Source organism: Esox lucius, chromosome 25, assembly GCF_011004845.1.
Source record: "Esox lucius isolate fEsoLuc1 chromosome 25, fEsoLuc1.pri, whole genome shotgun sequence".
In the NCBI taxonomy this organism is placed as follows: domain Eukaryota; kingdom Metazoa; phylum Chordata; class Actinopteri; order Esociformes; family Esocidae; genus Esox; species Esox lucius.
The window spans coordinates 16,474,525-16,501,694 of NC_047593.1; the positions used below are offsets into that span (position 1 = coordinate 16,474,525).

Here is a 27,170-nt window from a genome sequence, read left to right on the forward strand (position 1 = left end):
ATTTACAGATGGATAATGACCAAAACATACTGCAAAAGCAACCCAGGTTATTTTTTAAGGCACAGTAGTTGAATATTGTGCAATGGTTTAGACAATCACCTGATCTCAACCTGATCCAGCATGCATTTCACTTGCTGAAGACAACTTAATTAAACCAATGAAGAAGAGCATTAAGAATTATTTTTGAAATAGAGCTAAACTTGAATGATAGTAACATTTTTACACACACTTGGAGTCAGATGCAAATTCCATTATTAGTTATATTTTTGGTCAAAACACTTTCATCAAAACAACACTGCTAAAATAACAATACAGGACATCCCACAATGGATGGATGTGTTTTATATTGGTGTTATATTCTCCTAACAGTGCAATGTAAAAAGTACTTTTTATATTGGAAAAAATGATTAAAAGAAATACTTGGAGGGCCAGATTACCCTATAAACCATTTATAAAGAGTTTATTACAAAGAGTATAAGCCAGATTCCCTGGTTCTACTGAAAGCATTGATAGGGTAGAACTAGGCCTTCAACAGAATACGTAAGGACGAGAGGATAAACTGGACATTTACAAGTAAGGCCTACAGAAACATGTGACACTATATGCAAGTTGGGCTAACGTTTAGGAATACACCAATAACCTTTTCATTGAATGTTTGAGCTTTAGTTCAGGCTTCTCACATCATAGAAAAAATAAAAAAAGTGTTAACATTTATTTGACTTAATTCTTAATATAAAAATATTGCCTAAAGTTGTGATGGCCATTCTTGCGTTCATTAATGTTTTTCTAGCAGCACGATATTGTGCTAGCAGCTCTAACTCAGATTATGTTTTTACAGACTAGATTTTTAACTATATGGCCTTATAAATATAAATTATGGCTTTTATTGGACTTATGGCTTTTATTGGAAAAGCTGAGGGCTGCCAGCATAACATCCTGCCGCTAAAATTACACTAATGAAACTTAGTTTGGCCATCACTAGCCTAAAGTACCCAGATCACTGTCATGACATTTTATTGACATTTGTCATTCCTGGGATTCCATACAGAACACTCTCATGAGTGACCAGCAAACGTACCAATGAACAGAGACCTTCACCACCTTGACATGGTGCATTCTGCCGAGCACCCAGAAGAGGGCAGACTTTCACTAAAACAGATAAAGGAAAGATTATCAGACACACTTCAGATTGACAGGTATTCAATGGGGTGGGGAAATATCCAGTTATATAGATGAATAAAGATTCCCTAATCTGGGTTTCCAAACAGATGTATTTAACAAGTTTTGTTAACTTTTATTATCTTATATAAAAAATATTTTTTGACTGATTTGATATATTTCTTCATTCCTTTATAAATAAACTCAGACAGTGCACAAACTCCAACCATCCTTATTGCACATATTCCACAAGATCAGAGGCAGCAGGGATGAACAGTGAGATTTCTTAAATTGACAGTTTGACCTATATTCATGTTTGGGGGAAATGCATCTTACCTAAATTTAGTTATCAAAGAAGCAATTAGGTTGAACTATACCTTTAAGTTTGTGAAATGGAACTGTTTCCTGTCTCATGATCTTTTTAAATGTACCAAGTACTATTGGTTGTCAGAATTTCTTTTTTAGTAGTGTACATTATTTTCTTTAGGTAGAATACCGTTCAATAACTTGGGGCCACATAGAAATTGAAATGTTTTTGAAAGAAAAGCAATATTTTGTCCATTAAAATAACATCAAATTTATCAGGAATACAGTGTAGACGTTTCTCTGGGTTCCATAGACTGCTGAATTTGATTTGACATGTGGCAGTGCCTCATTTATGGATTACTGCCTCATCCATGGATTACTGCCTCATCCATGGATTACTGACTCATCTATGGATTACTGCCTCATCCATGCATTACTGCCTCATCCATGGGTTACTGCCTCATCCATGGATTACTGACTCATCCATGGATTACTGACTCATCTATGGATTACTGCCTCATCCATGCATTACTGCCTCATCCATGGATAACTGCCTCATCCATGGATTACTGACTCATCTATGGATTACTGCCTCATCCATGCATTACTGCCTCATCCATGCATTACTGCCTCATCCATGGATTACTGCCTCATCTATGGATTACTGCCTCATCCATGGATTACTGCCTCATCCATGGATTACTGACTCATCAATGGATTACTGACTCATCAATGGATTACTGCCTCATCTATGGATTACTGCCTCATCCAGTGATTATTGACTCATCCATGGATTACTGACTCAATATTGGGCTGAATGTTAGAATCTGGTCTTTTACCATGATGTAAGAATGTGACCAATGGCCAGATTCTGCAATGGAGATTAGTAGTCTTTAAGATACAGAATCAGCATTTAAATGTCTAAGGTCGCCATTGAATGTCACAGCCCATCCTGTCTTTCTGAGAAAAGGCATTTACTTATACAGGGGTACTCAAAATAACAGAAACACCACATGGAAAAGGACTGATACTTTGAAGTTTCTAAATCCCAAACACATCTGCAGAGGTCACATTAGGTTGATGGTCAATTAACAGTACAAACAGTGGGTGGACATAAACACCTAACAATATATTAATTTCAAGGACCTAATAAGGAGTAGTGGCTCCCTTTGCCTTGAGAACAGATCCAATCCTTTTTGGAATGCAGTTATAGTAGTCCTGAACTGTGTCCAGTGGGATATCTGAACATAATGCTTTTCTCCATTGTTCAGGGGACCAGGTTTTATGTTTCTTTGACCAACATTCAAACCTTCAATGCTGTGCTTTCCATCACTGTTCCTCTTTGTTGATGCAGTTTGTCCTTGATCGGCAAATGCAAAATATTTTTTTCTATAAGAGACAAGCAAAATGGCACAGCAAATAAGGAAACACATGGAAATATTTATATTGATCCTGAGAGACAATCTTGAAAACATCACATTATTTGGACAAAGCAATAACAGCAGACATTAATTGAGATTATTTTAGAAACAATCAAAAAAATATTTTTTAAATCTTCCACACCTCTGCTTTAACACTCATGACATAACTTACAGTACAGGGGTGGGAGTGGTTACTGATGAAAGAAACAGCTGGAGGGTGGGAGTGGTTACTGATGAAGGAAACAGCTGGAGGGTGGGAGTGGTTACTGATGAAGGAAACAGATGGAGGGTGGGAGTGGTTACTGATGAAGGAAACAGCTGGAGGCTGGGAGAAGAAGGAGGGAGAGGGGTGATGACAACATACTATTATTATTGGTGGGAGGAGACTTGACGGAAGGACAGGAAGTGAGAGTCAACTGTAAAAGTGGGAGAGAGAGGAAGGTGAAGTAGGGTTTTATGTTGGGTACTCTTTTGTTGTCATGGCACACATTGTGTAGACGCCATGGAATTTATAAAGACCAACTCAAAAATGTGCTAAAATATATAGAAAAACAAAAAGCTGTAGATTGCAGCACATCCTCCCTCCAGTCCGAATATACCAATTACCAGTTCCTGTTTCTCTTACGCTATTGGAAGACTTGCTGAATAAAATGTATACAGATCTGAGAATAAGCAAACCCCGCAAAATGCACAAACCTATTAAGTGTCTTTTAATGGTAATCTGTCTGTTTGCTTGATTAATGCAGTGTGGTAGGGAGTTTCTGTGATCATGTCTCTGTTATCTACTGTTTTACTGTGACTTTTTTACATTTGGAGACCATGAAGAGACCACTGGATGGCTGTCTTGTAAGGTAAATATGGATATGTGAGCTGTATGGTTTTATTATGTAGACAAATTCCATTCTTCATTAAGGTAATATTTATACAATTAGCAAAAAGAGATACCATCAATCTCGGGTTAACCCTCAACCACTTTAAAAGCAAACTTGTTGTGCAGTTATTTAAATGCAGGCCTTCAAAAGAAAACATACATTTATAATAGAAATGTCACCAAAGTTAAGCATTGCTTAACAACACTGTGTTCCACAGCCCCTGAGGCCTTATCATCCTCAGAGAGTTTTAGAGATGTGTGGATGTTTCATGGCTGGTGGTGGGGGGGTCTTCCTCTCCAAGGACATTCTCAATCCTACCAACTATGGACCTCTTGAGTGTCGGTGGGACGTTATTCCCCATGCAAACATACAACACTGGTCTGAGGAAACTGGGGACTGTGGCTAACATTATTGCGACCAGTAGTCCAGGTATTATGACCTCTGGGCTGGAATATATGTGGTACTGATCTAACAGCATGAAGACATGTAAGGGCAGCCAGCAGATAAAGAACATGGTGATCAGGACAGTCATTACTCTGAGGGACTTGGAGGACACGTTCATCATTTGTCTGGTTCTCAGTCTCAGGATAGTTACACAGTAACAGAAGAAGATGATGAGGAAGGGCACTGCAAAGCCACCAATGAACTGACTCAAGATTATCTTCTCCATGTCTTTTTCACCCACAAACATATAACGAGTGGTGAGGGCAACAGATGAAACCCAGGCCAGGATCACCACAATAGAGGCCATGTCGATGGTACGGTTGTTCTGAGCCCAGACTGGAAACACCACCCACACATAGCGATCAACACTAATGATGACCAGGAGGAAGATGCTGCTGAACATGGTGATGAATATCAGAGCAATGGTGAAGTTAAACATGAAAACCCCCAAGATGGACCCCCCTGTAACAATGAGGATGATGTGAAAAAGTGAAAAGGTGACACAGAATATTAAGTCTGACACGGCCAGGCTGAGGTACCAGGTGGTGTTGACAGTCTTCTTCATCTTGAGACCAGTGATCCAGATGACCAGGCTGTTCCCAGGAACCCCAATCAGGAAGATGAGGATGCTGACCGCCAGGTAGAAGATATAGAATCCATGAATGTTTATGAAAGCAGCATCCTCTTCAGTAGTGTTGACATTGTCATTTTTGTAATTGACATAATCCTGGCTATTGTTGTAATAATCATTATATGTGTATTTGCCATTCTCCTCCATTGTGATTCTTGTATTTGACCTGTAATCCCTGTGAAGACAAGATGTTTCAGTAGTTAGGAAACTGTTTTTGATGCCTGAGTCCATCTTGTACCCAATGTCATTTACAGTAGTGAAAGTACACATGGTGTCCTCACCCCCCCACACCCCCACCCCTTAGTGTTGAACCCAGGACAGATAATTAGACTAACAGGGGGACTCTAGAGGTCACTACACACTAAGTTGAGACAGAAGGGGGTACAGCATCTTGTTGCAGACTGTGAACACCCACGTCTTTGTAATAATAATAATAATAATAGATTTTATTTGGAGACGCCTTTAAAGGACAGCTTACATGAGAAATGGGTCTACAAACAGTGCAATACATGAAAACATAAGTTGAGACACGAGGGGATAAACTGTATTTTTGCAGATTGTGAACACCCACGTTCTTGTGTGGTGCCTGACAGACCGATACTTCTGTACCAAGTGGGTGTTAAAATTCTGAAAACATGACGGTACTGGTTTATATACAGAATCGTAGATACCAGGGATCCAACACGTGACAGATGACAGCAAGTGCAGCTGTACTGTAGATCCGTCTCGAATCGTCGAAAAAGAAAGAGTCGCCAACTTTGCGTTCGATGTTGATGATCAGGGAGTAATAAATACGCAAAAACCACTATGGAAACGGTGCCTTCAAACCTTCGAGTCTAAAGGAGGAAACACTTCCAACTTAGCGAAGCACCTCAAAGACAGACGTGCACATTTATTTAAAGAATTCAAGTTGAGTGAGTTTCAATTCACATTACATTAACAACATATCTAAAGTATTATCCTTGTTCTATGTTTATCCTGAAATACACAAAACTATTATTTTTGTTAGAGACAGCTGGCGTTGCTGTGTAGACAACTGTGTTCCATACAGTGTTGCCAAGTACGCTTATAATATGCAATATATATATTTTTTTTTAATTAAGTCGCTTGAAATAATCACGAGTTTGGGCTTGATTTAAAAGGTTTGGTCGCTTGTCAGATTTAGGAAAATCAGACAAGCAACTTCGTTTTTGTACATTTGTGGTCGCTACTTTCCCTGAATGCAGATTGACCATGTCTGTTCACAGCCTCACAATAATATTAAGCGCTGCAGTGTAATTTGCTCTACTACAAATCCACCTCCCTCCCATTGGCGCATAATCTAGTTAGAATTCCAAGCCATGTTACACGTTTCAATGTTTATTTGTCAGATGCCCCAAGCAACACAGTGTCATCCTGAACAATTATATTCATTGTGACATGGCAGCCGACAACTACGTACTGAGAGTGAAGAAGAATACAGTGGATATAAAATGTCTACACACCCCTGTTGAAATGCCAGGTTTTTGTGATGATGAGACAAAGATAAATCATGTCAGAGTCTTTTCCACTTTTAATGTGACCTATAATGTGAACAATTCAATTGAAAAAAAAACTGTAATCTTTAAGGGGGAAACATGAAAAATAAAAACCTTGCACTAATCCAATTCAGTGTCATTGTCTGTGGTATTTTATCTATGTACTGGCACACATGAATGTTAATTTAACCAGACTGAACATACTTGAACTTAAGATTTGGATCAAGATATTGAGATCAATAATTAACGTTGTCAGTATATCATAATTGCATAACGGACACTTATTGGACATGTACTTGTAATGTATGGGCTGTTGATGAGGGAGCAGCAACTCGCTAGATTCCATTGATTTAGACTAAAAACCTATTATAGAAGGTATGCATTGTCTCTATATTTAATTTTAAGTAATAAAATGTAACAGATATATTACTTACTAAACAGCAATACATGCTAGAGTACCTCTTTGCATGTGCTAGGAGACTCACTAAATAATTATCCATTCATACAGTATACAGCTCCAGAAAAAATTAAGAGACCACTGCACCTTTTTCTTTCCTTTCCAAAAAAGTTGAAAAGGAAAGTTTTCAGTGAGGGTTAAAATGAAGAGACCACTGCAAACTAAATGCTTCTGTTCCTCACTCAAAACCTTCCTTTTCAACTTTTTTGGAAAGGAAAGAAAATGTGCAGTGGTCTCTTCATTTTTCCCGGAGTTGTACATTACTCCTCACAAAATCACACACACGTGTATTAAATATGTGTATTTTACATCACCCAACCATGGCCAAGCAATTAAAACTAAATAGAGGAGAACTCACATATTCCTTTATCAACACATTATCAGGAGAGGCACTTGTCACTGTAAAGTTTAATAACCTGTACAGTACAATGACCAATATTGGAATACCTCTCACTTCACACGAAACAGAGGAAGTCCAAACCTGCCAGTTTTTAATCAGTAATTGACATAACACTTCTTTCAAATATACAACATCATGACTAGATACTTTATGAATTCCATAGTAAAATGTATCCAGCAGCTTTGGTATTATGGTATATATTATGATCTCCAACAATCCTACATCCCCTAACACAATTGATTAGTTATCATCAGACAATGATGGCTGTACAAATGAACTTACCAGACTGTAAGATGATTGTTGTGCTTTGTTCTAGTTCAGAAATACAATTTTAAAACTGTCTGCCAAGATCTACTTAGGGGGATAGGGGAATGAGTTGTGTTTGGCAAGAGGCAGATCAACTATAAGCAAGGTTTTTTTTGTGTGTGTGTGTGTGTGTGTGCACGTCTGTGCGCATGATGTAGGTCTGCAAATCTTGATATGGGTGTGTATGTATGTCATCTTGATGTCTAAGCACAAATGAGATATTTCTAATAATAACAACCTTACAAACTAATTTTTGTGACTGAAAAACTGCCTAATAAGTAATTACGCTGTAATTATTCTTGTCTGTATGAGTAAAAAAAAAAACTTCGAAATGTTTAGGTGCTATGTAATCATGACTGCGCCTCCATGTTAGCCTTCATGCAGTACAGTTAACTGTTGTGGTGTAAGCACAATGCTTTTTAGTTTCCACACGCAGTCCACAAACACTTGAAAATGCGCACATTTAATACAGACATTATAGCCTACGTGTAATAATATACATGCCCGCTCATTTTAAGATGCCCATCAACATAAAAATTCAGGCTATGCCACTGTTATAGTCAAATTCCCTTACATCTATTTACCAGACGTATTCAGTAATGATAATGGTCACATTTCTAACAAGAAAAAAAAACAAACATAATATGCAACCAAGGCCAGATTATGACAAACAAAAGATTAATTCATTACATTAGTAACTTAATCGTTATAGATCTTAGTGAAACTGAATATAAAGAGATTACTTTCTTACCTTCCCTTGTGGTTCTTAAAATGACGAATGAAATTTGACGTTATTGCATATTTTGCATCGGGCAAATCTTTTTTTATTCACACGGTACAGTTCAAAGTCCTTGTACCCAAACTATACTATTTGTGGAGCTCGACTAACGTTACTGTCTGCCATGTTTGGCGCGGTTTGAATTGTGCAGCGTTAAAGGCACATACGCTGATTAGTGGTGCTGATAATTTTATTGCTGTTTGTTTATTATAAGTTCAAGTCATTGTCGAGTCTTCCACTTCAAGTCAAGTCAAGTCTCAAGTAACTTGTTCTCAAGTCAAAGTCAAGTCAAGTCATTTTCATACTTTAATCAATCAAGTCACAAGTCTTGAAAATTGTGACTGGAGTCAGACTCGAGTCAAGTCATGTGACTTGAGTCCCCCACCTCTGGGTAGAGGGGCCTTTCTGTGTCAAGAGTGGCGTTGATGATGGTGTCGTTCACACAGAACTCATGCATGAAGTGAAAGAAACAATAAAAAGAGGACATTTGTTTAGCATGATGTGCTTATACAGACATTGCAGTAGAAAGGAACATTGTGGATTAAGGCAAAGACCTTTAAGTGGGTTCAAACTAGAGTGTGGGTTCAGAGGGTTAAACATCATAGAAGGTCAATGTTACTGAGAAACAGAAACAGTCTTAGTTCCAGATACAGAACGTTCTAAACAACTCTTATCTCATTGTTTTGGGTGTTAGATGCTGGGCATGAAAAGTAACTGAATTAAGCTTGACACAATGTATGAGAGTACTAACTATCTCTGTACGAAGACACTAGGTAGGAAATGTGATGCCCCATTGCTGATGGGTCCCACACACCCTGTCCATACCTCCTGGTAGGAGTTTTCCATGTGACTGTCATAGACTCTATGAATAGACCCATGGACTCTAGGTTGGCACATACCATTTTGAGGAAGTCTGTCTTTACCTGATGATACACATGTATTTTAGTTCTATTCTCTTGTTAGAGGAGTGGTACTTCGTTATCTTGTGAACACATATGGAATTATGTAGTTAACAAAAAAGTGTGAAATAACTGAAAACATGTCTTATATTTTAGATTCCTCAAAGTAACCAACCTTTGCTTTTTTGATAGCGCTGCAAACCATTGGTGTTCTCTTAATGAGCTTCATGAGGTAGTCACTTTATTCCCTTATTAGGGTTGGGACCATCAGTTGTGTTGTGCAGAATTCAGGTTGATACACAGCCGACAGCCCTATTGGAAAACTGTTAGAATTCGTATTAAGGCAAGAACCAATCAGCTAAGTTAAGAGAAACGAGTGGCCATCATTACTTTAACAAATGAAGGTCAGTCAGTCTGGAAAATTGCGAAAACTTTGAATGTGTCCCCAAGTGCAGTCGCAAAAACCATCAGGCGCTACAACGAAACTGGCTCACATGAGGACCGTCCCAGGAAAGGAAGACCAAGAGTCACCTCTGCTGCTGAGGATAAGTTCATCCGAGTCACCAGCCTCAGAAATCATAGGTTAACAGCAGCTCAGATTAGAGACCAGCTGAAAGCCACACAGAGTTCTAGCAGCAGACACATCTCTAGAACAACTGTTAAGAGGAGACTGCGCGAATCAGGCCTTCATGGTCAAGTAGCTGCTAGGAAACCACTGCTAAGGAGAGGCATCAAGCAGAAGAGATTTGTTTGGGCCAAAAAACACAAGGAATGGACATTAGATCAGTGGAAATCTGTGCTTTGGTCTGATGCTTCCAAATTTGAGATCTTTGGTTCCAACCGCCGTGTCTTTGTGCAACGCAGAAAAGGTGAACGGATGGGTTCTACATGCCTAGTTTCCACCGTGAAGCATGGAGGAGGAGGTGTGATGGTGTGGGGGTGCTTTGCTAGTGACATTGTTGGGGTTTCATTCAAAATTGAAGGCGTTTTTTCAAGAGTTTTTACATTTATGATAAGGGCCTTTTGGGTCATTTCTGTTATCATTGTGATTTAAAAAGGAGCCAAACAACTATTTGTTAATAAATGGCTTCATATGATCATTATCCTTAAATAAAAGACAGTATTGTTTGTACGATATACATATTTTCAAAATCAATGCCAAAATGTCACAGTTTCTGCCATGGTATGCACACTTATAAGCACAACTTTATAAAACATCACATAGATACAATCACAGACAGCAATTTAATATCCTTTTCAGATAGAAATCGCAGTATTATAGAATATTTTTACTAATATTGGCAGGGGATTCAGGTTAAGACATTTAAGTTGGTTCACATATATTCCTGAGAAATCAACAGTCACTCAACCTAACAAACTCTGACCCTGACAACTGTTTTATTTGCATTACTGTGCCTTTATGGATGCTGCTTCTGTATGGTCATGTTGACCTTTTCTGATCTTTAACCTTCTGAACCCACACTCTAGTTTGAACCCACTTAAAAGTCTTAGTCTTAATCAAAAAATTCCTCCCTACTGTAATGTCTTTATAAGCACAACCTGCCAATATCTGCAAACATTTCTATTCAAAATGTAATTAATAATTCTAATGTAATTTCTAACGGAACAGACCCCAAGGATAAGCTAAAATACATAATCAGACCACAGGTTAAAAGAACAGAGTCTCAATACATGGCTGCACACTAGACTGCATAAATATCATACCATACAAGTGTCTTTTAAAGGTCATTTCACTGTTTGCTCGATTAATGCAGGGTTGAAGTGATATTTTTGTGAAGAATAATATGTCTCTGTTAATAATACATTTCAAAAGAGTGAGATGCAAAGGGTCCATTTCACAAAGATAAGAATACTTCACTGTTCATTCCTGCTGCCTCTGATGTTGTGGACGATGCAAAAGATGATAGCTAGAGTCTTTGTTGTTTTGCTAATTTTACCATCTGAATGTTTTAGTGTATGGAATTTCAGATCAGTCCTAACATAACGTGATTGCAGACAGATAATGAAATTGAACTTTGCTTGTTGACATCATCCGAAAAAAAGCAGGAAATCCTTGACATTTTATGTGTTTTTGCACAAATTCTCTGCGAGACATTATAAGCACACCAGTCTGAAATCTGTCCGACAAGATTTCACTTCTCTGTTCTATTGAAAGACTTCCCTCTTCAGGCTGCTGGCCAGAATGAACTGTGTCAAGGCGGTGGTAGGTTTGCTCTTAACGGTCAGTGACAGTGTTTTGGGTATGTTGTAAGCAGTATTTCAATATTATTTCAAAGAATTGCATCAAAGAATTATTTTGGATTTATTTACTTTATTATTTCAAAGTTGTAAAAAGCTTGAAATAGCAGGTCAATTGCATGTTCCTCAACGTCGAACGCCAAACACTTCATTCATTCAAGGCAGGAGCCACAATCCATAGATGAGTCGGTGCCACATTTCAAATCAGATTCAGCAGACTATGGTGCCAAATAAGGTTAGATTATAGAGGTTAATGAAAAGGGACTTAAATCTAATCTCACATAGTCGAACACATGGCAGATCTACCAACTGTTTTTCGGAACCTCCAGTAAATAGAGAGGAAGTGAGAGTGCTATATTTCCAGATCTGCACACCAACATCTAATTGCTCATTCAGCAAGCAGCCACCCAGGAGTCAAACTCCCAACTGACTGGACAATTTACTGGTAATATTAAATGAGAACCACTAGATAGCGTCTTAAGGAGCCTAATTTTCCTTCTATAACTACAACTGTTTTGGGAGGAAGTATAAAGACTTAAAGAGAATCCCCCGAAATATTTAGACACACAGCCAAAATGCGCTTTAATACATGTGTAATTGATGAAGTAAACAAAAATATGACAAAGAAATGATCTGGTCTAAAAGGAGGTCTGTACTTGTAGACCTGTGGTCTTTAACTGCTCTGATGCCTACATTTGTACATTAGTGAAGTGCTTTAATAGTGTGTGTTGCTATTAGCCTGGATGCCTCAAACCCTATTTTGGTCAGAAGGTACACTGGTCCTCTTACAGGTACACAACATGTTTTGAATTTAGCAAGTTGACCTGTAGTCAAGCATGTTGTCTCATGAATTTGTATAAAGAAAGATTCTGATTTCAGTGTGGTGTCCTGTATCCATGCCACTGACTACAGGACCATCTGGTTTTACAGAGTGGTGGAAGTGTTTACACTACTTTGCTCAGATGTAGTAGCTGCTCCATCTACTGGAGGTTCAAGGTTTATAACCAAAGTAACCAGTAATCAGCATAAAAATATCAAACATTTAAAATTGTTTATTAAGATTAGTGTTAATAGTTAATAGTGCTGTTTATAATGTAAAGGGTGTTATTGGAAGGACAACACTGAGTGAAGCATTTATTGTGAATCTCCAACAATAAACCTGATGGCACCATTATAGCAGGATCACCATCATATTATAATGAACAGTAAGTTGACTACAACTCCTTAGAATTGTTTTCCACTAGGTTGAATGTCTTTTCATCTAAGGATGATATTCTTGTGTTTTGTTCTCCTCCAGGACTTCTGATTCGTAAACAGTCTGCAAAGATCTACTGATACCAGTTCTAGATCACTTGGTGCAGAACTGACAAGACAGCACAATCATACCTGGGGCTCAGGCTTGCTCTGTTCAAATTATTTTCTTATATTTGCTTTCCTCTCAGAATAACTATTTTCTTATATTTGGTTTCCTCTCAGACTAGCTCTTTTCTTATGTTTGGTTTCATCTCAGACTAGCTCTTTTCTTATATTTGGTTTTCTCTCAGACTAGCTCTTTTCTTATACTTGGTTTCCTCAGAAGCCAAAATAATCTTTAAGAGCAACCAGTCAGTGTCCTTCACTAGTGTATTATTGGATGAGAAACCAGCTGGTAATGTGTCTCTAATATTCAGTAGTCCATTCCAGGTGAAAGACATATGCATTGTTTCATTATGTACCAAACACAGGACCAGGGCCCAAAACAATGTGGCTGTCTAACTGGGCACCAACCACTAGTAAAGAGTCCAACCTGACTGTAATATAGTTGTCATGGAATGAGATTGTTGAGCTGAGCTGATGTCACACAGGAAGCTGTTAACCAACACTGCACATCCCTTAGTTCTTCCTTTCATATGTTGCTGTAGTGCTGTATGGGTCTTAGCTGACTGTTCTCTAGACAAGACATTATTTGGGTACTTGTACTATTTACTGTATGTTAGTTCACCAGATTCACTGTTGCCTGAGTACATACCTAAAGAACCTAATTTACTCTGACAACCAATAGTACTTGGTACATTGGTACAAAGCATCGTAAGAGAGGAAACTGGTCAATTTCACAAACTTAAAGGAAGAGTTTGACCTAATGTTTTGTATGATCACTAAATTCAGTAATCTTTTGTGTAAGATTAATTTCACCAAAATATGAATTTAGGTCAAACTGTCACTTATGACGATTGGAGTCTGTGCACTGTCCAGGTTTCTTTATATAAGGCTTGAAGAATTACATATATTCAGTCAATACATCATTTAGACATCAGATATTAAAACTGAACAGTACTTGTAGAAAACATCCCTTTGGGAACCCAAACTTGAGATTATTTTCCTTGACTTATCTATGTAACTCTGACTCTATGTAACTCTGAGAATACTTCAAGAATACTTCACTATTCATTCCTACTGCCTCTGATATTGTTGACTATGCAATAGATGATAGCTAGAGTCTGTGTCTGTTGTTTCGCTAATTTTACCATCTTGATGTTTTAGTATATGGAATTTCAGATCAGTCTTAACATGATGTTGATTGCAGACAATTGATGACCAAATTCACTCTGAGACATTATAACGAGACCCATCAGCCTGAAGTTGTCTGACATGACATAACTTATTTGTTTTAGTGAAAGACTGCCCTCTTAAGGCTGCTGGCCAGAATGCACTGTGTCAAGGCGGTAAACTCCTCTCGGTGGTAGGTTTGCTTTTAATGATCACTCATGACAGTGTTCTGGGAATGTTTTAGGCAGTAGTTCAATATTATTTCAAAGAATTGCATCAAATATATATTTTTTTCATTTATTTACTTTATTATTTCAAAGTTTGAAGCTTGAAATAGCAGGTCACTTGCATGTTCCTCAACGTCGAACGCCAAACACTTCATTCAAGGCCGGAACCACAATCCATAGATGAGTCGGTGCCATGTTTCAAATCAGATTCAACAGAATATGGTGCCAAATAAGGTTAGATTATAGAGGTTAATGAAAAGGGACATAAATCATATCTCTCATAGTCAGACACATGGCAGTTCTACCAACTGCTTTTCAGAGCCTCCTGTAAAAAGAGGAGAAGTGAGAGTGTTATATTTCCAGATCTGCACACCAACATCTAAACACTCATTCAGCAAGCATCTGCCTAGGAGTCAAACTCCCAACTGACTGGACAATTTACTGGTATTATTAAAATAGAACCACTAGATGGCATCTTAAGGAGCCTAATTTCCTGCCAAAGGATCCTAACTGTTTTGGGTGGAAATATAAAGACTTATAAAGACTGAACATTAGGATACACAGCCAAAATGCAATTAATACATGTGTCATTGATAAAGTAAACAAAAAAAATTGATAAGGTCTACAAGGTGTCTGTACTTGAAGATGGTCTTTAACTGCTCTGAAGCCCACATCTGTATCAACATTCGTGAAGTTCTTTAAAAGTGCGTGTATTGCTATTAGCCTGGATGCCTCAAACCCTATTTTGGTCAGAAGTTACACTGGCCCTCTTACAGGTACACAACCTGTTTTAATTTTAGCAGGTTAACCTGTAGTCAAGCATGTTGTCTCATGCATTTGTATAAAGAAAGATTGTGATTTCAGTGTGGTATCTTGAGTGTCCATGTCTCTGACTACAGGGCCATCTGGTTTTACAAAGGTGGTCAGTTTTAATAATACAGTAAACCAAATGTCACTATCATCGCTGGTCTGTTTTATACATACAGTAAACCAAAGGTCACCATCATCGCTGGTCTTCCTGTGTGTCAGAATGACCTCACCTGTACATTTATATGATGGTGATTATTAACATTACATTTCATTCATATATATGGCCACTTTATTTCATGTGTGGATATCTTTATGTGTTACGCATTCAACATGTTAATTTCGCATTCCTGACCATGAAGTCTCCTGACCTTAACAGGAAGGGTGATGGAAAGAATTGAAGTACGTAATCTATAGGAAATGTTTTTTGGTTGAAATTGGCACAAATTCAAGAATAACTTTCAATTGAGGAACAGGTTTGATGATGACTCGGATGGAGAGTTTGAGGGGCATGAAAACAGTTTGTTCATTTGTAAAATATCCCCCCCTTCTGGTGATTGTGGAGAATACAAAATAATCACTTCTCAGTGGTGGTCATCGAAACTGCAATAACCGTGTTTAGAGAAGCTTTATTCATGCTGCAGTCCAACTCCTAATAAGATACTTTATTTACTGTAAATTGCAACACAGACCGAGAATAGCAGATATTTTAACTTTAATCTGTCTTTTTTCAGGAGGCTAATCAGTCAAGACAAAATGTGGAAGTTGAAGGATTCATAACTTTTGCTGTGTTGTGGAGTCCGCTGGTTAGTTTGGAACTACAGGACTGGGCAATCAGTACATTGTATTGTTGAACTTAGGTTTTTAACTACAGTCCTCTGGATCTGATTATCTGCTAAATGCCATCCTCAAAGCTCTAACACTGTTTTGTTTTGAGCAACCAGAATCCCATGAAATTATCTTTGATGAATAACAAGATGTGCAGCCTCCAGTTCAAACAGTAGAAACTTTCAGACGCCACCTGATTATCAGATTCTAACACTTTTTGTATATATACAGTCAACCAGACACGGGACCAAGTCACAATTTCCAATGTCCTCAACATGTCTCAAGTCATATCCTTCGAGTCAAGTTTTGAATCAAGGCAATGTTGGGTTTCAAGTCCTCAAGTCAGTGTTTAATTATTCAATTCAAATGTAAATGGGAATGTGTGTTTCCTGTTTCTCTTACACTGCCAGTACACCAAGACAAAAATACTCTGTATGACGGCATCAATGAGAACTGTGTGTCCTTCCTGTCTGTGAAACTACACAAACCACCAGAACCCATCAACCATCTTTTTGATCAACCATCAGGATGATCTCAAGTCTCACCACTCCTTTTAACGTCTTTGAAATCACACAACATTCATGGTCTGGTAGATGAAAAACTACTTGCAGAATATAGTTAGACAGACCCGAGATCACTATTCTGGCCAACTTCCTTGTTGAGCAAGCATGAAGATAGACCCCTTAGGCAAACCCCATAAAATACATAAACATATCATACCGTACAAGTGTCTTTTAACAGTTATTTCTGTTTGCTTGATTAAGGTGATTAAGATATAAGGTGTTATTCACTTTTGCCACAACCTCCCTCATTACACTAAAACATATCACCTGAAAATGATTCAATCCAATGAGCATTCAAGTTAATATGGTTTGGAGTTGGAAAATGTGCATAGAAATAATAATACCATCAGTATACTCAATTGACCTAATAATTCAGACTTGGAGACCATGAAGAGACAACTGGACCGCTGTCTTGTAGGGTAAACATGGATATGTGAGCTGTATGGTTTTAGTATGTAGACGAATTGCATTCTTCATTACAGTAATATTTCTCATAAACACTAGAAGAGAATCTGTCAATCTCTTGTTAACCCTCAACCAGATGAAAAGCATGCATGTTGTAAATATAGTTAAGGGCAATCTTACATGAGTCTATCAAAAGAACATATATTTATAATAGAAATGTCACCAAAGTTAAGCATTGCTTAACAACACTGTGTTCCACAGCCACTGAGGTCTTGTCATCCTCAGAGAGTTTTAGAGATGTGTGGATGTTTCATGGCTGGTGGTGGGGGGGTCTTCCTCTCCAAGGACATTCTCAATCCTACCAACTATGGACCTCTTGAGTGTCGGTGGGACTTTATTCCCCATGCAAACATACAACACTGGTCTGAGGAAACTATGGACTGTGGCTAATGTTATTCCCACCATAAGTCCAGTTCTTAAGATTTCCAGGTTGTAGTTTTGGTGGTTCTGTTCTAACAGTATGAAGACATGGAAGGGCAGCCAGGAGATGAAGAACATGACTATCAGGACAGTCATTACTCTGAGGGACTTGGAGGATACGCTCATCATTCGTCTTGTTCTCAGTTGCAGGATGATAACAGAGTAACAGAAGATGATGATAAGAAAGGGCATTGCGAAGCCACCTATGAACAGACCCACCACTTTCATCTTGTAGTTGTGTGTTTCACCTGCGAATATATAGCGTGTGCTGAGGGCAATAGACAAAACCCAGGCCAGGACCACCACAACAGAGGCCTTGTTTATGGTACGAATGGTCTGAGCCCAGACTGGAAACACCACCAACACACAGTGATCAACACTGATGATGACCAGGAGGAAGACACTGCTGAACAAGGTGATGTATATCAGAGGAAATGTGAAGTGACAAATGAAAGGCCCAAAGATGCATTCATTTGTAACAACGTGGACAATGTTAAAGGGTAGAAAGGCAAAACAGAATATGAAGTCGGACACGGCCAGGCTGAGGTACCAGGTGGTGTTGACCGTCTTCTTCATCATGAAACCAGTGATCCAGATGACCAGGCCGTTCCCAAGAACCCCAACCAGGAAGGTGATAATGTTGACTACCAGGTAGAAGATACAGAAACCATCAGTGAAGCATATATTGTGGGTTGTGGAAGCAGCATCCACTTCAGTAGTGTTGACATTGTCATGTGTGTAATTGACATCATTCTTCATTGTGTTTCTTGTATTTGACCTGTAATCCCTGTGAAGATAAGATGTTTCAGTAGTTAGGAATCTGTTTTAGATGCCTGAGTCCATCTTGTACCCAATGTAATTTACAGTAGTAAAGTACACATGGTGTCCTCACCCCCCCACACCCCCCACCCCTTAGTGTTGAACCCAGGACAGATAATTAGACTAACAGGGGGACTCTAGAGTTCACCACACACTTAGTTCACCACACACGCTCTGGATCTGGCGTCTTCGCCGCGTTTGGGTTTGCTGGGTTTAATTATGGGTAAATGCGGCGGTACATCTTTGACGTTCTTATGTGTTTGCGCTGGACCGGCAAACATTGTTTCTGTCGTTTATGGTGTTTGGACATGTGAACAAATGTTTCTTTGAGTGTTTTTAGGTTTTCCGGCGACTGGATTTTTCGTTCTGTGACAGATGCGCGGCCTGCCAGGCTGATTGGAGGTAGATGGACGTGGTAATGTATGGAAGTTGCAGAAGGCGTAATGGGAAGTAGTTTGGAAGGCGTAGGCTACGGTATGTAGGAGGTGGTGATCGATGGAAGCTTTGGGAAAGTTTGTGTGGAGTGTATTGATCTATGTGTTGTAGTCCTTTTGGCTCATGTTGGAGGATCGTACCCTCTGACCGCCCTCACCCTCCCGCGGTGTTTCCGCCGATCGCTGGGACTCATCGTCCCATCAAGCCCGGCGGCACGGCATCGTTGGTGTCGTACATTTGACGAAGCCAACCCTGCTGGTGGCCAAGATGGCCCCGATTTGGACCTTTTCGTTGTGCACGTGATAATGCTGTGGGCCGTCTGGAGGCCATTTTTTGCTCTGCTTTGGAAGTGTTGAGCGTGTCTATACGGGTCAAGAAAATGTCCAGAAGTGGGGAGTCTGCCTCTTTGGCCTCACCGTGAGTGATCCCACGGGAACACGCAGGAACGCTGTACCGCCTGAGGGAGGGGAGACGGACCAGAGGGAGCATCGACCAGTGAGATCATTCCTTAATACTGCTTTCATATGCTTTAGTAAACTATGTGGTTGGTTTTGTATGTCAGATTTGATGGTTTTGTGGCAGTTGATAGATGGATTTGTGAAAGTATGGTAACTAGAAGTTATTTTTGGTGTATTTTGGTTCTAGCGCCTGTAGTTAGGAAAATTTCGTTTTTGTTCCGTGTCCTGACACCCATTCCCGTGCAGCCAACCTATTGCGGTGCGATTAGTGCTGGATCGTAAGCAGTTGGACTGCGGCACTTGGACTGCAATATGGAGTATAGCGTGCTCCTGTATATAATGGCTTTGGATGTTGAATTGTTAATATATCTGATTGTGGTTGACCTAGTGTGAATACGTTTGGTTGTGGTCGGCCTAGTAAATGCATTTGTCCATTTTGGTATTCCCTGTGCACGAGGGATTCGATTGGCTGCATTGAGTATTCCTTGATAGGATATTTGATCTCGTTTACCGAGGTTGGTGTTAACTAGGACATTTTGAAATTGCAAGGTTTTGCATTGGTTGGTGTCCACTGGGGTGTATACAAAACAAATGTCCTAAATTTAATTAGAGGGATAGGTTGGAAATTGGTTTAATGATGCTTCTCCAATTTTTGTGAAATCTGATTTCGTAATGAGGGGTTATAATAGTGTGTTTTCTCCTTGTGTGGAGTAGAATGGCCAAAGTCTTTAATTTTAAGATTACACGCTGTTTTCCATAAAGACTGGATTCGCAGCCAATATAGTTATAGCCTGCAAAGGAGGGTAAAATAGCTACAGCCTGTTTAATAAATGAACACCTAATATTAGTCGTCCTATTTAAAATTTCCAATTGGGATTGGTTTGTTAATTATTTACTTTCGCTTAGTTTGTATTTACAACGATACCTGGGATAATGCTTGTGTTTTCAAACCTATGCCTGATGCTCATTGCTGGCATTTTAAATTTTAGCCTGGTAAACTGACAAATTGGATAGATTGATGTGACTGTGTTTAGAGATCTAGCCTGGGGTATCATGGGGTTCACTCACTGATTGTTCCTTGATTTTAGTTACTTCATGCATCTGTTTTCTGTTGATTTGCCTTTATTTTTAGAGTTTTTTCCACACTACTGTTGCTGTGTTGATAGGATAGGCGATTTTTTTTGGCTCACAGCAACTATATTAGATGGGTAGAGCATTGAACGTAGGATATCGGCTAAGTTGTAGGCATGACGTCTTTTACTCCAGGCAGTCTGAAGACGTTTTTGTGTGGGAATTTTCATTGGCTACAGGAAGGGGGGCAGACTCCCTGGGTTGGCCTTTGCACTAAAGTTTCCGTTCAAGTTTTCTGCTTGTCCTCACCTGTGGTAATTTTCCCTACATTAGTATGTTTCGTTTTGGGATAATCCAACATTAAGTGGAAGCTACATACATTTTCCTCTCAATAGCTTTAATGTTGAAATGTATGATTTTTAAACGCATTGTAGTTTTAGTGGAGACCTTAAGTCATCAAACATTGTTCATTGCTGTGTTGATAGGATAGGCGAAATGTTCAGGACACTCTATAGTGATTATATGAAAAGAAATCAAGGGGCACTGTGTATTAGTAATTGTTGCTGGCATTTTACTCTGCCCATCCCATTGGCCACAATGTAACTCAATGGATATGAATTACATATTGATTCATACAGAAAAAACTACCCCAGCTGAAGAAGAGGGTCTTATCTAGTTTAACGATCGGTCAGTTTCTTAAAAAAATTATAATATATATATACTCAATCTGAACAATTGTAGTTAAAAAGTATATGAATTATAACTTTCTTTAGAAACTGACCTATCGTTTTGCTAGATCAGTTGGGATCGTTCACCAGCCCGTTGAAGCACTTCAAAGACCTTTGGAACGGCATTGATTTGGACTGCAAAACATTGGAGTCCACTGAAGTCCACTATTCGAAGAAACTTCCAGACATGTTTTCCTCAAAAAACTTAATTTCTCTTCCACTGAGGAAAGAAAGACATGGATATCTTGGATGGCATTGGGGTGAGTAAATTATTAGGACATTTTCATTCTGAGGTGACCTAATCCTGAAAAAGTTGTTAAAGCTGCACTTTAAAGTGCAGTTGCTTAAGTTGTTTCTATGTTACAGAATAACATGTATACTGTATATATATATATATATATATATATATATATATATATATATATATATATATATGTTCTATATTATGAATATAGTGTTCATGTTCACTTTGTGAATCGCTGTTTTAGATAAAGAAACAAGAACTTTTGTTTTCTATACTACAAAGTGTAATAAATACTTGTTACTATTTGATTAATTTACTTCACACTTAAAAACTATTTAATATTTATATAAAATGTAATACACGTATACACTGAATTGTGTTCAGACAGGCAGAAGTGTTTCACCACAAAAGAAAAAAAAAAACTCCCTTTTTGATCATTTCATAGATGAGCCATTTCTTTTAGTTTCATGTACAGTTCTGGTGCAGACTCCTAGTTCTCAGGCTTCTGTAACTGATTGTGTTCCATGGCAGACTCCAGGTACTCCTGCATGTTTGGGTCCCCACAAGGAGTCATTGACAGGCTAGCCTCAGGAAGGGCATCCAGTTCAGCCTGTTCAATTTGAAATCTGCAGTGTCTGGAGCCAAACCTATGTTAAATAGAATACATCATTTTATTTATTTTCATTTAAGTTAAGCTCATCCAGGTCCTTCTGAAGAACGTCACCGAAGCAATACCTCAATAGGCACTGATGGACCCTCGTTAAAATATTGAACGCAATGATGCAGTATGTTTGGTGTTTCCGTCTGGTCCGCGTCCTTTATAAACTCCAAACACCGACCACACGCAAAGCAGAACCGCGTTAAGCTGTTCATGTGTTTGCCACAAAACGGGCAAAACATTCCTCGGCCGGAGTCCATGTTCGGTCACAACAAACTTCAGTCAAGACATATACGACAACACGAACTGACCGCGCTCACCAACAACACCAATCATCAGCTTTCACCTCGTCACTTCCGGTATGTGGTACATTCCCTTTCCGTGTAGAATCTATCATCTGTAAATTTGTTTCGGGACTGGTAAAAGTGTTTTGCGTCTTGTTAATTTGTTTTCTAAAATATTAATTTGTTTTCTAAAATGTTAATTTGTTTTGTCCTTGCTAAACATGTTTAGCCCATGCATTTGTGTTTTATGGTAGGTAAGAATGTTTTCCAAAATGTAATTTTGTCTCGGATGCTTGTTTTGTTTCACCTTGGTTTGGCCATTGCCTGTGGAAAGGCTAATTTTGATATGCTAATTTGGGAGTTGTTTCAATATGCTTCCTTCACATGAGCGACCGTGTGGCACAGTTGTTTTTTGATTTTCTTTGTGGATGTTTTTATCATTTTCACATTTTTTTTTGTTTGTTTTTGATTTTGTTAGATGTTCGGTTTGCGACTTTTATTGACTGACTGTTAGATTCCTCCCAACTGTCGATTTTCTTTTCATGTCCGTCCTGTTATGGTTCTGCTTTCACTTGGAGTAATTTTCCGTCTACTCTGTCGTGAAAGCAGATTATCTATGATGATAAAGAGTTGAACTTAGAGTTCAAAGCGAATTAAATAGGTATTTAAAGAGTTACATGAAGAATTTAGTTTTTCTGTTTCCATAGTTATAGCATTGGAACATCCCTTAAGTGTCCGTTCACAGTGGTTGTCTAATTGGGTTTTTGAAAAGTATGTTTTATACAAAATCTAACATGGTTATGGTTGAATAGAATACATCTTACCATTTTTAAATGGTTTAGCTAAGAAATAACTAATTTGATGGGAGTGTTACTGTTCAGTTTGTTTAATATTTGATTAGAAGTAATCATATTAATCTCATTATGGAATAAGTGGGTAAAAACGTGCAGGGAGCACATTTTGAGTTACATGAAGAATTTCAGTGTGTGTAGAGAGTATGTGTGGGTGTGTGTAGAGAATGTGTGTGTGTGTGTGTGTGTGTGTAGAGAGTACGTGTGTGTGTGTGTGTGTGTAGAGAGTATGTGTGGGTGTGTACATTCATTACTGGAGGGCTGGTGTAAAAAATGTAATAATCAATGATGTCTTTATTCTGTCATTTGGTGGCCCTTTGGACCCAAAGGAACTGGAAGCCCTGTCAATGTGTATGGCGGTGTTCTCACTTTTCTCAAGAACCAAGGGCCCTTTTACACTATGAGACACAAATATTACACAACCATTTTCAGGGTTACATTGGTATTTACCACCAGGTATTATAAGAGGAATGTTGGCTTGAAGGACAAGTCTAAATTGAAATACAACGCTGATTATTTGAGCTTGTGTTTTGTAATCAAAATAATGTAAATACGAATTAGAAACATTTCTTTTTTGAAGATCTTATGTGTATTTGTATTCAGGGTTGTGAAACATTACGACATACTTGGGAAAATAGTACAGAGCGATTAAAAAACATGTAAGACTTGTGTTCTGATGAACACATTTTGGATCACTTTGCCCAAGAAGGCAATTGATTGGTTTGACATGGTAAAACGAGTCATTGATTTACACTTGCATTCCAGTCTTTTAAATACTTTTTTAAACATAAATTCACCAGGCACCAACTTAAGTGTCCCTTATGCAATTAAGAAATACTGAAAACATTAATCATAGATCTCAATAGCTTGATCCAAATTTCAAGTTCAGTTATGTCCAGTCTGGTTAAAATAACACTGTGTGCTAGTACATAGATAATAGACTCACTAAATAATTCTCCATGAATATACATTATTCCTCACCAGATAACACACAGGTCTGATCACTACATTTAATTTACATCACTCAACCATGGCCAAACAATGAAAACTAAAAACAAGAGAACGCACACATATTGCTGTATCAACACATTATTAGAAAATACACTTGTCACTGTAAAGTTTGATCCATAACCTGTACAGTACAATGAGGAATATTGGAATACTGATCCCATTTTGTAAAACAGAGGAAGTCCAAACCTGCCGGTTTAATCACGACTACAGTCTTTATTTAATTGTATTCCCATGTTCGTCAGACTTCACACCTCTACTGGCACATATAACCTTGAGTAAATGGTGATTTGTGGTCAAAATATTTTTAAAGTATTTTATTTATTTTTGGGAAACCATCACCATTCAACAAGGCCTTCAATTTACACTGTAAAAATTGTCAAAGACATCTTAATCAGTAATTGGCTTGGCACTCTTTAAAATAACTACAGAATAACTAGCTACTGGTATGAATTCCATAGTAAAATATTTCCAGCAGCTTTGGTATTATCGTATGTTTAATGATCTCCAACAATACTATATTTCCTACCACAACTGATTATTTATCATCAGACAATGATGGCTGTAAAAATGAACTTACCAGACTGTAAGATGATTTTTGTGCTTTGTCCTAGTCCAGAACGTCCATTTTAAAACTCCCTACAAAGATCTATTTGTTTGGTTGGGTTTGCGCAAGAAGCTGATCCGTTATAGGCAAGGTGTTTTGTGTGTTTGATGTAGGCATGCAAATCTGGATCTGGGTGTTTAAGCATAAGTATGTGTGTACATGTCTATATACAGAATATATTCAGTATATCAAGAAAAAAAATCTCTCCTCTTTGTGGTTGAAGAATTGACCAGTGGCCTACATAAACCAGACCCCCTCATTTAAATATTCCATAAAATAGACTACATGTTTAAATGTGGAAATTCGTCACCAGGGAGACTTTACTGTTGATCACAGACTGCTGTTTAACTCTTTCCTAGCCTAGATGTATCAGTGCAGTCTTGCAATGTTCAATGTCATATCAAACAAGACAGCACAATTATACTTGGAACTCAGGCTAGCTCTGACTGAAGGATTAGTATATGATATGTATATGATTTGTACATGACTTGTTTATAATATGTATATGATATGTCGACAGTGCTCTGACCAAAAACGAATTCTGACAAGCAATATTATTAATACATTTCAAAAGAGTGAGATGAAAAGGGTCCATTTCACAAAGTTAAGAATACGTCACTGTTCATTCCTGCTCCCTCTGATGTTGTAGACTATGCAAAAGATTTAGGCCAGTCTTGCTGTTGTTTCACTAATTTCACCATCTGGAATCTTTAGTATATGAAATTTAAAATCAGTCTAAACAATGTTGATTTCAGAAATAGAAATGTACTTGTTGAAAACATCTGAAATAAAGCAGGAAATCCTTGATGGAACATCTTGTTTGTTTTTGCACATATTCACTGAGCCATTATAACCACACCCATTAGCTTGAAGTCTGTCTGACAAGATTTCACTCACCTGTTTTAGTGAAAGACTGCCCTCTTCAGGCTGCTGTCCAGAATGCACTGTGTCAAGGTGGTAAAAACCTCTGGGTGGTAGGTTTGCTTTTAACTGTCCGTGACAGTGTTCTGGGTATGCTTTAGGCCATATTTCAATAATCTTTCAAAGACTTGCATAAAAAAAAAATGTTTGCATTTATTTACTTTATTATTTCGAAGTTATGAGAAGCTTGAAATCACAGGTCACTTGCATGTTCCTCAATGTCGGAAGCCAAACACTTCATTCAGAAAAGGCCGAAACCACAATCCATAGATGAGTCGGTGCCACATTTCAAATCAAATTCAGCAATCTACAGTGCCAAATAAGGTCAGTGGTAGAGGTTAATAGAGGTATATGTAAAGGGACTTAAATCGTATCTCCCATAGTCGGACACATGGGAGTTCTACCAACTTCCTGTAAAAAGAGAGGAAGTGAGAGTGGTATATTTCCAGATGTGCACACAAACATCTAAACATTCAGCAAGCAGCCACCCTAGAGTCAAACTCTCTCCTGACTGGACAATTTACTGGTAATATTAAATGAGAACCACTAGATGGCATCCTAAAAAGCCTAGATTTCCTGCCTAAGGAGCCTAACTGTTTTGGGTGTAAATATAAAGATTTGTATAGACTTATAAAGACTTACAGAGAAACCCTCAACATTAGGATACACAGCCAGAATGCAATTAATACATGTGTAATTGATAAAGTAAACAAAAAAAATGTATAAGGTCTACAAGGTGTCTGTACCCGAAGATGGTCTTTAAATGCTCTGAAGCCCACATTTGTAACAACATTCGTGAAGTGCTTTAATAGTGTGTGTGTTGCTATTAGCCTGTATGCCTCCAAACCCTATTTTGGTCAGAAGGTACACTGGTCCTCTTACAGGTACACAACATGTTTTGAATTTAGCAGGCTGACGTGTAGTCAAGCATGTTGTCTCTTGCATCTGTATAAAGAAAGATTCTGATTTCAGTGTGGTATCTTGAGTGTCCATGTCTCTGACTACAGGGCCATTTGATTTTACAAAGGTGGTCAGTTTTATAAATACGGTAAACCAAAGGACACCACCATCGCTGGTCTGTTTTATACAGACAGTATACTAAAGGTCACCATCATCGCTGGTCTGTTTTATACATACAGTAAACCAAAGGTCACCATCATCGCTGGTTTTCCTGTGTGTCAGAATGACCTCACCTGTACATTTATATGATGGTGATTATTAACATTACATTTCATTCATAAATATGGCCACTTTAAAGTGTGGATATCTTTATGTGTTACACATATGGGTTCAATGTGTTCATTTCACATTCCTAAACATAAAGTCTCCTGACCTTAACAGGAAGGGTGATGGAAAGAATTGAAATACGTAATCTATAGGAAAAGTTTTTTTTATGTGGCTGAAATTGCCACAAATACAGGCATACATTTCAATTGAGGAACAGGTTTTGTGATCACTTGGATGGAGAATTTGAGGTGTATGAAAACAGTTTGTTCATTTGTAAAATATCCCCCCCTTCTGGTGATTGTGGAGAATACAAAATAATCACTTCTCAGTGGTGGTCATCGAAACTGCAATAACCGTGTTAAGTGAAGCTTTATTCATGCTGCAGTCCAACTCCTAATAAGATACTTTATTTACTGTAAATTGCAACACAGACAGAGAATAGCAGATATTTTAACTTGAATCTATCTTTTTTCAGGAGGCTAATCAGTCAAGAAAAAATGTGGAAGTTGATGGATTCATAACTTTTGCTGTGTTGTGGAGTCCGCTGGTTAGTTTGGAACTACAGGACTGTGCAT

The 27,170-nt window shown here is 38.2% G+C and overlaps 2 protein-coding genes across 5 annotated transcripts in view; both read right to left on the bottom strand.

Moving 5' to 3' along the window:
* The window catches only part of LOC105020905 (C3a anaphylatoxin chemotactic receptor-like), a 39,587-nt gene extending 32,007 nt beyond the window's left edge, over positions 1 to 7,580 (bottom strand). Inside the window, exons 1-3 of one of the 3 annotated variants that reach the window (XR_003778079.2) lie at positions 7,489 to 7,580; positions 3,058 to 5,007; positions 346 to 2,853 (exon numbers count right to left, since the gene is read on the bottom strand). Coding sequence is in view for 1 of the 3 variants with exons in the window: in XM_010888249.4 (XP_010886551.2) it covers positions 4,005 to 4,979 (975 nt within the window). In the remaining 2 variants the exon portion in view is untranslated. Of the gene's footprint in view, positions 1 to 345; positions 5,008 to 7,488 lie in introns of those variants that run through there. The other 2 variants (XM_010888249.4, XM_034290929.1) reach the window with 2 other exon arrangements.
* Positions 7,581 to 15,260: 7,680 nt separating this feature from the next.
* On the bottom strand, positions 15,261 to 25,252 carry LOC106024944 (formyl peptide receptor-related sequence 6-like). Of its 2 annotated transcripts, none has more exons than XM_013140635.4 (2): positions 24,421 to 25,252; positions 15,261 to 18,071 (listed from the first exon to the last, which is right to left on the bottom strand). In XM_013140635.4, exon 2 carries the CDS (start codon positions 18,041 to 18,043, stop codon positions 17,096 to 17,098), a length of 948 nt encoding a protein of 315 aa, XP_012996089.1. In that variant the 5' UTR covers positions 18,044 to 18,071; positions 24,421 to 25,252; the 3' UTR covers positions 15,261 to 17,095. The 2 variants fall into 2 exon arrangements, with proteins under 2 accessions (XP_012996089.1, XP_019899464.1); XM_020043905.3 differs by lacking the exon at positions 24,421 to 25,252 and adding an exon at positions 20,849 to 21,082.
* Between the last annotated feature and the right edge of the window lie 1,918 nt (positions 25,253 to 27,170).